The 13,985-nt window shown below is 43.1% G+C and overlaps 1 protein-coding gene across 2 annotated transcripts in view; it reads left to right on the top strand.

Annotated features, from left to right (window-relative positions):
* The window catches only part of Trio (trio Rho guanine nucleotide exchange factor), a 338,720-nt gene extending 330,448 nt beyond the window's left edge, over window positions 1-8,272 (top strand). The window contains exons 54-57 of one of the 2 annotated variants that reach the window (XM_076857460.1): window positions 1,335-1,413; window positions 3,631-3,831; window positions 5,192-5,330; window positions 5,923-8,272. In XM_076857460.1, coding sequence (XP_076713575.1) covers window positions 1,335-1,413; window positions 3,631-3,831; window positions 5,192-5,330; window positions 5,923-6,471 — 968 coding nt within the window. In that variant the 3' untranslated portion in view covers window positions 6,472-8,272. The remainder of the gene's footprint in view (window positions 1-1,334; window positions 1,414-3,630; window positions 3,832-5,191; window positions 5,331-5,922) is intronic. The other variant, XM_076857462.1, reaches the window with a different exon arrangement.
* The last annotated feature ends 5,713 nt before the right edge of the window (window positions 8,273-13,985 follow it).

Genomic DNA, 13,985 nt, shown 5'->3' with positions numbered 1-13,985 from the left:
TTTTTTTATTTATATATGACAGAGGAATGCATTTCAATTCTTATTACACATATAGAGCACAATTTTTCATATCTCTGGTTGTATACAAAGTATATTCACACCAACTCGTGTCTTCATACATGTATTTTGGATAATGATGTCCATCACATTCCACCATCATTTCTAACCCAATGCCCCCTCCCTTCCTCTCCTACCCCTCTGCCCTATCTAGAGTTCCTCCATTCCTCCCACGCTTCCCCTCCCACTATGAATCAGCCTCCTTTTATATCAGAAAACATTCAGCATTTGTTTTTTGGGGATTGGCTAACTTCACTTAGTATTATCTTCTCCAATGCCATTCATTTACCTGCAAATGCCATGATTTTATTCTCTTTTATTGCTGAGTAATATCTCATTGTGTATATATGCCACTTTTTTTTAATCTATTCATCTGCTGAAGGGCATCTAGGTTGGTTCCACAGTTTAGCTATTGTGAATTGTGCTGCTACAAACATTGATATGGCTGTGTCCCTGTAGTATGCTGTTTTTAAGTCCTTTGGGTATAGACCGAAGAGAAGGATAGCTGGGTCAAATGGTGGTTTCATTCCCAGCTTTCCAAGGAATCTCCAAACTGCTTTCCATATTGGCTGCACCAATTTGCAGTCCCACCAGCAGTGTATGAGTGTATCTTTTTCCCCACATCCTCACCAACACTTATTGTTGTCTGTCTTCATAATAGTTGCCATTCTGACTGAAGTGAGATGAAATCTGACTGGAGTGAGATGATGAACATTTTTTCATATATTTATTGATTGATTTATATTCTCTTCTGAGAAGTGTCTGTTCAGGTCTTTGGCCTATTTGTTGATTGGGTTTTTGTTGTTGTTGTTGTTTTGTTTTGTTTTTTGGTGCTTAGCCTTTTGAGTTCTTTATATATCCTAGAGATTAGTGTTCTGTCTGATGTGTGAGGAATAAAGATTTGCTCCCAAGATATAGGCTCTCTATTTACCTCAAAGATTATTTCTTTTGCTGAGAATAAACTTTTTAGTTTGAGAACATCCCATTTATTGATTCTTGATCTGAATTCTTGGGCCAAAGAAAGTTGGGACCTAATTTTAATAAGAAATCAATGTTTTATAAAGTATTCCTGCCTGAGACATTTTGCCTTCTTTCTTCATGCTAAGTTTCATTAATCCAGTACGTAGATCACTCACAATTTGTCTTCACTCAGATGAGCCACATCTCAAATGCTCAGAGGCCACATGTGGCTGCCATGTCAGAGATGTGGGTCTGAGACTCCTTACCAAGGAGCTCTGCTGAAAACTCACTCAGAGAAGATGCTACTCTTTTTGCAGGTCCAGGGAGTGATGGGATCATGGTGACCTGGAAAGACAACTTTGACTCCTTCTACAGCGAAGTGGCTGAGCTTGGCAGGTATAATGTAAACCCCAAAGCCTCTTCCAAGAGAGTAGATTTATATAGTTAAACGAGGTGTATTTCCATCGGTGGAAGTTAGTGTCTTGCATTTGAGGGGTAACCTCTTGTTACATTTGATTAGTTAGGCACTGGGGAGGGAAAGAAGCTCTTGTCAGCTAGGGTTCCCACAGAAATGAAGGCCTAATGTCATAAGCCGTCACTGATGGGATGAACTTGGTTCCTGCCTATGCATCTAGAAAAGTGCTACTAGGCACCACCCTTGGGGGAGTTCAGAGCAGAACCACTCACAGGCTTCTTGTAGGATTTGATTCTCTCATAGAATTCTAGTTGAGAAGGGCTGAATGTGTCCTTTGGGTTTCAACTGTGTCTGGAGATTTAAAGGAATTATAACATAATTAGACAAGAGTATCAGGATCCTTTTGATCAAATCAAGAGAGAAGTTTCAGCGTAGAAACCACAAGTCAGAGGCAGTCAGGCTATGGTGACTTAGCAATGCCACAGGCAGCCAGGTTCCTTCTAGCTCTGGCTCTGCCAGTCGTAGTACACACCACTCACCCCATCTGAGCATGTGTCCTATGGATAAGAGAGGAAGGTCAGGAAGCATGACTACAGTGTTAGTCAGCTTTTTATCACTGTGACAAAAAAAACCTGGCAAGGACAACTTAGAGGAGGAAAAGTTTATTTTGACACGTGGTTTCAGAGGCTTAGTCCATGGTGGTCCAAGTCCATTGCTCTGGGCGCAAGGTGAGGCAGAACATAGTGGCAGAAGGGCATGGTGGAGTGCTGCTCTGTTCATGGTAGCCAGGAAGCAGAGGAAGAGTCCACAGGGAAGAGCAACCTTTCCAGGGCTCTCCCCCAGTGACCCACCTCCTCCAGCCATGTCCCATCTGTCTACAGTTAGCACCCACTTTCTCCATTCAAACTAGTTAGGCTGATCAGGTTATAGCTCTCTTAATCCAGTCATTTCACCCCTGATTATTGCTACATTGTCTCCTGAAGTTTGGGGGAACATCTCATATTCAAACCATAATCATGAAGTTGTCCTACATTCCTGTGTCCCGGTTGTTTGTCTACCAGTTATGCATTGCTGTGTAACAAGTTACACCCTCACTTGCTATCCTAACGGTAGTGGTGAGTTACTCCTCATACCACTCTGGATTGACTGGGAAGGCATTTTGTTGGCTTTTCCTGGGCTCAGCCAGCTGGCAGGCCCATGCCTCACTCACAGATTGGAGGCCCCATCTGAGCTGCTGGCCTCTTCCCACACAGACATTCACCCTGGCTTCTCATCTGATAGCAGAAGCATTCTGAAGGGCAGAAGCTGCAAGGTCTATTAAGGCTCTATGTCAGAAACCAACAGCTGAACTTCCTCCATATTGTGCAGGCAGAACAAGTCACCAGACAACCACCCAGTGACTGGGAGGGGAGAAGACACTCCACCTCCCATGGGGAGAAGTAGCAAACAGGGAGTAGTACCCCTAAGCTCCGATAACCTGCCCTGGCCCTACCACACTTTTATTATAGTCCTCGTGTACAGAGTATGCTTAGCCTCTCTCAGCCCCAGGTCGCATGCTACAAGGCAGCAAACTTAGGCCTGAGGTGCAGAGTTAAGGTTAAGAGAGTTAAGGTGCATCCTGGCCTGGGCAGGTGCATCTCTGGGTAAAACTTCAGAGACCATGAGCTGGCATGACTTGCCTGTCCTACCAGGGTATGGCCAAGCGAGGGACTGCAGATGTTCCTTTCAGCAAGTGTGGGAGGGGTACACTGCTCAGGAGGCGTCAAGAAGTTCATCCTCAGCCTCTGCACATCATGCCCAGAGCTGTACCTGTGGACAATGGTAGAAGCTGCCTGGTGAGACTAAGGCTCTCTTGTGCTGTCACTTCTGCCACATTCAGTGGTCAGGAAGTCACAAAGCCTGCCAGAACAGGCATTAGAAATGGAGGCTGCCACTCAAAGGGAGGAGTGGCAGCCATGCCATGGAGGGCCTGGACGCACTCGGGATTTGGGCTTCCCAACACCAACACTCCCCACAGCATGGCCTGGGAAAAGCTAAAAGGCTCAGGTGTTCGCCAATGTCTTGCTGTTCGTGGACATCACTGAGTAATCCTTAGGCCTGTGCACAGGGTTGGGTCACTGTGCCATGGAGGCAGCCTCTGCCTGTTCTTTTACATACCTCACAGTACTCTGGAGACGATCTTCTCTGTCTGTTCATAGGGGCAGATTCGCCGTCGTTAAGAAATGTGATCAGAAAGGAACCAAACGAGCAGTGGCCACAAAGTTTGTGAACAAGAAGTTGATGAAGCGTGACCAGGTCACCCATGAGCTTGGCATCCTGCAGAACCTCCAGCACCCGCTCCTCATTGGCCTTCTTGACACCTTTGAGACCCCCACCAGCTATGTCCTGGTCTTGGAGATGTGCGTGCACTCCTGATTCTCCTCCCTGCTTTGGTCCCTCAGCCTCAACTCAGAGCACGTTTGTTGATTTGTTCTCCAAGGATAGAAACTAGGTTTTTAGAATTCACAGAACTTATAAAATATGACCACAGAGACGGCAGCTTTGGAGCTTTCCAGTCCAGGCGGACTGGAAAGAGAGAGCTGTCCAGGGACAGTCGAGCCTGGTGCAGACACCAGCACCACCAGGGCCTAGGCTGTTCTCCACCCCACCAGGGCTCCACAGAGAGGCCAGGCCTCTGGCCACTCCTGATGGCCTGAAGTTGACCTGATACCTGACACCTGCCTGTGGCAGGTGTGCTCAGTGAGGTGAGAGTGGGCTTGCCAAGACCAGCTGTGGCCACTCCTTCAGGCATCAGCTCAGGGCTGGCTAGTCCTGTCTCTGAGGACTCCTGTCAAGTGGGGGCTGGTAAAAAAGGGAGGGCCAGGTGCACTTTCCCTGGAGAACTCCTGCCCCTGCCAGAGCAGCCTCCCTGGTGCTGTTGTACCGTTTCAGAGAATGATTCAGCCTATTTATAAAGAAAGAATGCTCAAAATTGTGAAGCTGGGGAAGCTGTTCCCACTGGAGCAGTTTCACCTCCAGAGATAATTGGAAACATCTGGAGATTTTCTTTGTTTTTGTTCTTTGCAGCTCAGGAGAGGGTGCTGTTGGCTTTAATGAGCAGAGGTGGGGTACCTGCAAAGGCACAGGACAGCCTCCAAACAAGACTCACCCCACCCCATGCCATAGGGCCAGGCTGAGACCCCAGCCCTTGCCACATTCTAATCTCCAAGAAACATCTGTGTTTTTTTCAATATTAGGAGTGAGTTCAGGGCTGGTGTGTAGCTCAGTGGTAGAGTACTCGCCTAACACGCATAGGCCCTGGGTTCCACCCACAGCATGCAGGGAAGCAAAGGTGAGTTCAGAGTAGGTGCTGTGTTGCCCTGTAATCTGGCTCTTAACTACACATCTCTTCTAGCCTTCATGTGGCCCTGTTTACAGATAGGAATCTAAGTCTGAGGGAGGTGGGGTAATCCCCTGACTTCAAACACAGATATCTAGAGTGTTGCTGCGTGCCAGGCTTTGCCCTGGTGCATGCCACATCATCTTCCATTGACAGGCGCAGGGTTGAATCCCCCTGGGTTCAATCCCCAGCACCACACACACACACACACACACACACACACACAAAGTCACTCTTCTTGTCTAGTCACACCGTACACTGAAAGTACAATCCTGAGGTACTTATAAAACATTCACAGTGGGAGGCAGGTCCATGGTGCATTTCTTACTAGCCTGAGGAAGTCTGTAAATTCATGACAATGACCATTCCTACCTCTGTAGGGCTGACCAGGGTCGCCTCCTGGACTGCGTGGTACGATGGGGAAGCCTCACTGAAGGAAAGATCAGAGCACACCTGGGGGAGGTTCTGGAAGCCGTTCGATACCTTCACAACTGCAGGATAGCACACCTGGACCTAAAGGTTGGCAGGCCCAGGGCTGGACAAGGGTGGGTCTGACCTCAACCAGCTTGGCCACATGAACACGGGAGCCTGTCCTCCAGAGCCAGGCCAAGAGCTCTGGGGACCTGTGGGAAATGGTAGGGAGTGGAGGGGGATAGGATTATGGATCCCTGGTCTGTTTCTAAGAATTACATTCAGTGATGGACACAATCAGTAAAATACCAGGTAAACATTTGAACCTTATAAGTTTTCATGACACTTTGAAGAAGTTCCTGTGAATTTTACTGAGGTGGCTTGGGACCAAGTTCACTGCTAATTATTATAAAGAGAAAAGTAATGCTCTAGTGCTGGGAGGTAAAGTGAACATCCAGGGTGCTTGTTGTTTAAGAATTCAGAGAGAGCTGGTCTGTGCTGAGCTGGGGCAGCAGTTCCTCTGTTAGCACTTTTCCTCTTTGCCTGGGCCTGTGCTAAAATGTTCTTCCTGTTCTGCACAGGCAGTGTGTCCCAGTCGACGTCACAGGTGCCTTTTTCCTCACCATGGCCTGCTGACAATCAGAGTAATCTTGAAATCAGGTATGTTTAAAAATGACGGTTGTCTTATTCTGTATTCTAGCCTGAGAATATTCTGGTGGATCAGAGTTTAGCCAAGCCAACAATTAAACTGGCTGACTTTGGAGATGCTGTCCAGCTCAACACGACCTACTACATCCACCAGTTACTGGGGAACCCTGAGTTTGCAGCTCCTGAAATCATTCTTGGGAACCCTGTCTCCCTGACCTCGGACACATGGAGTGTTGGAGTGCTCACGTACGTGCTTCTTAGCGGTGTGTCCCCCTTCCTGGATGACAGCGTGGAAGAGACCTGCCTGAATATTTGCCGATTAGACTTTAGTTTCCCAGATGACTACTTTAAAGGAGTTAGCCAGAAGGCCAAGGAGTTCGTGTGCTTCCTCCTGCAGGAGGACCCTGCCAAGCGTCCCTCGGCTGCACTGGCCCTCCAGGAGCAGTGGCTACAGGTGGGCAATGGCAACGGCAAAGGCGCGGGCGTCCTCGACACGTCCAGACTGACCTCCTTCATTGAGCGGCGCAAACACCAGAATGATGTTCGACCTATTCGTAGCATTAAAAACTTTCTACAGAGCAGGCTTCTGCCTAGAGTTTGACCTATCTTGAAGTTCTTTCTCATTCTCTTTCACCTGCCAATCAGCTGTTAATTTGAATTTTGAAGAGGAAAAAAAAAAAAACCTAACTGACCAGCTGCCAGTATGTTCATCGTGTGAAATTGCATTCCAAGTAAGCTGTGCTCAGCAGCGCTTGGACTCTGAGCTGCGAGCTGCGCTGGGGTGGAGGACCTTCACTTACACTCTGCAAAGGCAGAGATCACGTTGCTGTATCACAGTATTTTATTCAGGTTTCTGCAAAAAAAAAATAATAATAATAATAATAAGACTTTTTTAAGCAAACATGGATAGAATTTTGCAAATTTAACATTTTCAAGATTTATTCAAAGAAAAAATGCCTATGTTCAACCACTGGTGTTAACGAACAAAAACAAAGATACTGTGCATCTCCAGGGCAGACTCGCCCAGGTGATAGCCACTCCCATGGCCTTGGCTAGCGCTCTGCGTCCACCTGGCGCTGAGATTTTCCAGCCACCTCGTCTGATGCGTCTAACGGGACGCCAGACTTGGCTTCTGAAACGTGCATTCAACCTCAAACTTTTGCATAAAATAGAATGAATCGTTTTGCTCTGATGAAATGTAGGCCTTACTTGTATATAAGACTGTTTCTGCCTTCAGTCTGTCATTCCCTACCCTCTCCACACCTTCCCTTCTCCCCGGGCCTTCCTCTGGGCCTTCCTCTGAGAGTTCAAGGGTCTACTCATCAAATGAAGACACCAAGTTAGGTCCAGCCCTCTGCCCCCTTCCCATCCTCACCCAAAGCCGTCAATCAGATTGTTGAGCAGTACAGTCAGATGAAAATACTGTAAATGCACTCATTGGGGGTTTTTTGGTTTTATTTCATATCATGTGCAATGTTGTGGCTTTAACATTTTATGCAACTATTTATGAAGACCTCTGTTGTACCTGTAATAAATATATAGAAAAAGCACATACTTCGTACAGTGAGCTTTATGGTTTTGTGTGTGTGTGTGTTTGGGGTTGGGGGGGGGTCGTAACCCTGTGCCATCAATTCAAGAAGACTTAACTCTTCGTGAAATTTGTCAGTTTTGAGGACTGTAAAAAGTGATTTCATACTCTGAATATAAAACTGGATAATAGGATAATGTTTTAAAATTTATTATGCTATTATTCAGAATGCCAAAGTATTTTTTTTTCCTAAAATCAGTCTGGACATTTACTACTTTTTAGACTTTTTGACATTCAACTTTCTGTACAAAAATTGGCTGGATTTTGAGCTTTTGGTAAGAAATTAAAGCCAATTTAGCACTGGCCGCCCTGAGGCTGGTCCCCAATGCCCGTGTCACTGTGGCAGAATGAGTGCTGGTGGGAGGGTTCTTCCAACAAAAGAGGCTGGGATTCTGGGCACGCTTGAATTTTTCTGGATATCTTTTTACCTTTATTGTTTGAAATACACTATAAAAGAGACCAGCCTGCTTCCCAAGCCAGCCAGACATCTGGGTCTTGAGCCATATACTGGCATAATTAAGCTTTGCAGCTTCCAATGTATTTTATTTATTCTTTTGTTGGGTTTTTGTTTGTTTCTTCTTGTAAAATTGTACAGAAACTTTTTAAAAGAAATTGGATTCAAAACTGGATGTGTATTCGTAACCTCATAACTTTTATTTGTGTATTGTTTCTTTTATTATTTCAGTTAAATTTTTACATTATTTTGCATGTATATTTCTTTGTACAGAGACCTTACATGTTTACACAGTATGATGTGATGTAAATATTTTATTTTGCCATCAGTTATTTTAAAAAATTAAACATATTTGCCTGATCTTTGCGTTAGGCTTTTTATTTAAATTGGTCACTGTTGAATCTGAAAGTGCTAAGGGAGAGACTGAGGCAGAGTCCTCTTACAGGTGGGAGAGGGTAGAATATTCTGGATTGGGTATCCCCTATACATGGCCAGAAATAGGAGTTGGTTAGGCTCCTGCAAATGGGTTCACAGAAATAATTCAAAACACTGGTATGTCACCATCATGTCAGCCAACTAGCAGGGCTATCACTCATCCTAATTAACAGAACTGGAGCAAAGGGAGGATCTGGGCTTGAAAAAGTAAAGTTAACATTGCCATATACTCAAGAGGATGAAGCACTTAGTGGTTCAAGCATGTTCAAGATTCTGTCCCTGTGGAGAAGATCCAGGGTCTACCTAGTCCGCAGAGATTCGCAGCACTGCCTCCCTGGGTCTTTCTCTGCAGGGTCCTCTCCAGTATGATTTCACAGCTCCTCTGACAGCAGGTTATTTTTTCTGACGTCTGATATGGTCTCTCTTGAGGATTCTTTCCGGCTTTCCTTCTGGAATGGTGACTTTTATTTGGCACATCATAAAGAACAGGTTTCCATCTGCTAAAGTCCAAGGGGAACGCCAGAGTAAAGGGACATTTAAGCCAAGGTTTCTAGACAGGAAGCTGACTTCCTGCGGTGCACCCCCCTCCCAAGTCAAGAGAGAATTAGAATTCAAAGTCAGTTTTAGTCCATTCTGCAGTGCAGCCTCAGGCCTTGGAGGGCTTGTGGTATTTTCCTTTTAACTGGACACCCTGAATGAAGCAGTTTTGCCTGTAAGATTAGAATAGCACACGCAACTCAAAGGTGTTCAGATGTTTGGTTTATCACGGTCACTAGATGTTTTGTTTTGTTTTGTTTTTTCTCAAACGTTAAGATATTTTTATATACCTGTATAAATATTTTAAATCCCTGGACTCTCTATCCTTAAGGGATGGTTGTGGAGGTGGGAATCACCAGGATTTCAGTAGAATAAGTTATGAATGCCATCTGATTGCAACTGTTAACTGAAGGAGACTAGAGCACTAGGAAGGAAGGTCCCACTCAGCCAGACATCTCTGAACCTAATGCTAGAGACCGAAATATCGAAAGGAACAACGAGGATGCTTCCCAGATTTACACATATTTATATGAGATTTACCTTACACAAATAAAGTGCACACATCCTAAGTAAGTAGCTCCATAAATACCTACGTATGTGAATATTTCTATCATCATCCACAGTGGCATAGGGAGCATTGCCATTACCCAGTACCTCCCCAGAAGAAGCCCCCTCCACCAGAGGCAGACACTGTTATGATCTCTGTCACCCATAGGTGAGTTTGCCTTAGAACTTTATGTAAGAAGAGTCGCAGACTGTGTACACATGCAATGGTAAGAAATGTGCCATTTACTCAGTGATGGTCTCCTAAGGACTAATGCAGCATCACAACCAGGACATTAGCCTAGAAGTAGTCAGGATGTGCAGCATTTCTATCTCCTGTTGCCCTCTTAGGGCCACACCCAGCCTCCCTTCTGCACCACACCCCCCCCCTTCGACCCTGGCAACCACTTACCTGTGCTCCCTTATGCTGTGTGATCATTTTGAGGCTATTCTATAAAAGGAATCATAGTGCAGTAGCCTTTTGAAATAGGCTTTGTATTGAACATGATTCTCTGGCGATTCATCCAGGTGGTTGCATGGATCAGTGGTTTTTTTCCCTTTTATTGTCAGTAATATTTCATGGTACAGATGGACCATAGTTAATCACCTACTGAAGGACATCAGAGATTCTGTGAATATTTGTGTATAGATTTTTGTGCGAATGTGAAGGTGTTCATTCCTCTGGGATAAGAAAATGCCGCAGTCTCTCGCTGGGCACAAATCACGAGTCTCCACACAGCTTGTAGATTCAAACAGCAATTCTTTATTCCCGAACTCACACCGGCCGTCTACAAACACGTTCTGGGGGAATCCACGTTCTCTGCTCAAATCCACTCCGCCCAAATCCACTCCTGCCTAAATCCACACCGCATGGGCTTCTGTCTCTCAAAAAATACTGTCTGACCCTAAGCACTCAAGAGGAACTCAGCAGCAGGATACGCCCTATTCTAAAGGGGGAACATATAACACAAAACACAAATGTTTTGTTTATATAAAGAATTGCTGTTTGAATCTACAAGCTGTGTGGAGACTCGTGATTTGTGCCCAGCCGAGAGACTGCGGCATCTGGTGGCTCGTACGCGGAACGCCTGAAGCTTGGGGGTAAGTGAAATTGTTCAGCCCCTGAAGGAGAGCAAAAGAATGGGTGAGCATTTCAAAAAACAATGTGTTCTTGTTCTAATTTGTTTTGTTTTTATTTCAAGTTGCCTGTTCCTAGAACTTTCTCAGGCAAACTGGGGAAAATGGTTGACTCAAAGTTTGAAGTTGTTCACCTCCGAGGAAGAGAAATTGTTAGAGAAAGGAGGCAACCCAGTAAGACCAAGAACAATTAGGGCATATGTTGATACAATACAAAAATGCAGCCAATGGCTTTTAAACGAGAAGTTGTTAAATATATCAATGGGACCATCATGGTATCCTGTAGAAGGATTTTTCTTCAACAAGAAAGAGATGGCTAATTCTGTTTACTATGCTTGTCTAAGATCTTGGTTTTTACAGACATCTGATTAATTTACAAAGCTAAAGTGTTAAAATATCAACCACTAAATATGAAATCAAGTACTCTTTACTTATTAAGTTCCATAAGGTTATATATTTAATCATTATGTGTGTTTTCATAAATTGGTGAATGGAAAAATGTTTAATATTGCTTTAGTCTGTGTCTTTGCTGAAACAAGGTTACTAAGTGTTAAGATTCTATCAGGTGTAATTTACATACAAAGAGTATAAGAAGTTTCAGTTGGGTTTCAATTACAGTATTATAGTATCATAAAAAACATGAAAGTCTTTCATCTTATTAAAGTGGAGTAATTTGTCTAAATCAGAAATTTTATAAGGGTTATTTCAGAATGTGAATTTATAAAAAGGGTTAACGGCTAGAAAAGAGATTAAGATTAAAGATGTAAAAATATATTTTAATATGGAAGGTTAAAAGAAAAAGAAATGTTTCTAGATGAGATAATCTCTGTGTGGTAAAGTAAAAGTTGTGAAATGACATTTAAAAAGATTTTGAGGAAACTAGACTTACTTTAAAAGTTTGAGAAGGGAAGAAAGAAAAAAAAAAAGTATTTGTACATGGCAGATTGAGACAAAGCTTCTTAATGGAGTAAAAAAGGCCTTTGGTTGAAGGGCAGCCATGTAAACTAATATTAAGCGATTTAAACAAAATCTAAGCCTCGTTTAAAAGAGTAAAGCTGTAGGTGGTGAAAAAGTACATTTAAAAGTACAGTATAGATGATAATTAAAAGGCTTTAAAAGGTTAAATTGAAGGTGGTTAAGATGCCTTCATGACAGAGGAAAAAAAAAAAACCAGGATAATGGGAAGATAATAGGATAAAAGATATTTAGATAAAGAAGATTAAAAATTTTAAGTGGAAAACTTTAAGACAGAAGTACAGAAAGGTAAGAAAAAAGAGAAGATGTAGGAAGATAAAAAAGATAAGAAGACAAGAATTTTAAACCCACAAAATAGGGAACAAAAGAAAACTAGGAAGAAAAAAAAAAGCAACTAAGGGTGAATGTACAAACCTTAAGAAAAAAAAAAAAAAAACTAGAAGATAGAATTAAGATAGAAAATGGTTAAAAATGTAAAGTAAAGGTATTTCAGATAGAAAATGCAAAAAGCTAAGACAACTATTAGATACAGACATTCAAGATAAAATTAAAACGTACTTACTAAAACAAAAAGAGGGAATTGGAAAGGGGTATATATCCCCCAAAGATAAACTTAAAATAACACTTTTTACCCTAAACTTTTTAAATTTGGATTCATCAGGACTTAGTGCTGCAGAAAGGCATATGTATCCAAAAAATGTGCATAAGCCTAAAGTTCTTTGGAAAGATATTCTAACAGGACAATGGAAAGGTCCAGACCCAGTGATTGTCTGGAGTCGGGGCTCTGTTTGTGTGTTTCCACAGGGAGAACAGCAGCCGATTTGGATTCCAGAAAGACTAACTAAAGCAATTTCTACGAATCGAAAAGAAGATGATTTGACTCAAATCCATAACAGCTGATATCCAGAACTCCAGCTTGGCCATTCTTACGTCTGCGACTGTGATTAACCAGGATGTTTTTTTTTCAATATCTATTTTATTATTGCATTTTTCCACATCATAAGGTTCTATTTTTATTTTTTGAGCTCATACAAACCTAGGTTAATGTTTTTCTGATCAGTTTTATTTTTTTTTGACTATAGAGTTTTTAAACATTGCAATGGAGATTTCACCTAGGTAAAGCTACAAGGCCTTTATTATTATCTTATGTGTTGTACGTTTGTTTGCACATTTGTGTTTTGTGTTATATGTCTGTGTGTGCGTATGTCCATATTTCATATATGAGGAGTGCTCATGAGAAAATGGATCCGAATTTTTTTTTTTTATTCACGTGATTTAAATGGTTTAATTTAAATTAGGTAAACAGCTGTTAAAGATTGTTTTTAAAGGTGCTTAACATATCTGCTTGTTTACTAATTTAAATCAGGTAAACAGCTGTTAAGGATTGTTTTTTAAGGAGGTTAACAGATCTGTTTGTTTACTTTCACCTTTCCTTTTCATTATATTTAATAATTCTTTTCAGGTTAATGTCTTTTTAGCATCATTGCCAGAATTCCTATCTTCATCCCAATGAATATAACTCAACAAGTATGCTCAATCAAGGAGCCAATTTACTTTGGGAGGCAACGGACTTTGGGAGGAGAAGGACAGATTGAAAGATTCCTCCCCTTTGAACTGCTTATAGAACTTGCCTGGACTATGTAACTACGTTTAGTGCAGCAAATTGTGGTAATGCTGGCATATCTTTGCTGATGGTGTCACCAGTGATCTTTGCTGATGGTGTCACCAATGATGCAATTTTTCCAAAGGAACTGTCAATTGGCTTGGTGTCGTGGCATTTCTGTATCCTCCTCCCTTCTGCTAGTGATGGTCTAAATTTGGGGGCCAATGGCTATATGCTGGATCGGCAGTCAGTGACGGGTATGATCCAATTGCAATGGTATCAACCTAAGACAGGAGGCTGACGCCTAAAGGTCAGTTACCTAAAGGTCAGTTTTCCGATGACGGGTAAGAGCCATATGTTGAATTGGACAACCTACCAGGCGCGGTCCTTAAGCCACATTAACCTCACTCCCCCACTGGCACCAAGGCCAAATTTGGGGGCCAACAGAGGTGAGGCAAAGAACCTCACCCCCCCACTGGTGCATAGACCTATCCACAAGTATGGCTGTATGCTGGACCGGTAGTCAGTGACGGGTATGATCCAGTTGCAATGGTATCAACCTAAGACAGGACGCTGACGCCTAAAGGTCAGTTACCTAAAGGTCAGTTTTCCGATGACGGGTAAGAGCCATATGTTGAACTGGACAACCTACCAGGCACGGTCCTTAAGCCACATTACTTGTTGTTTAATTAATCAGAAGGGGGGAGATGCTGGGAGCCATCAGCCAAGTAGGTATGACAAATTCCTTGCCAGCTTACTCCCATGCTGTCTAGTGGAAGGACTTCTGAAAGGTGACCTTGCTCAAGGACCAGGGCAGGATCCGTGTTTAGGGTGTTCCCCCTT

Source organism: Callospermophilus lateralis, chromosome 5 (assembly GCF_048772815.1).
Source record: "Callospermophilus lateralis isolate mCalLat2 chromosome 5, mCalLat2.hap1, whole genome shotgun sequence".
NCBI classification, from domain to species: Eukaryota; Metazoa; Chordata; class Mammalia; order Rodentia; family Sciuridae; genus Callospermophilus; species Callospermophilus lateralis.
Note: the sequence above shows the minus strand (reverse complement) of the source record. Positions and strands in the feature narration are given on the sequence as shown.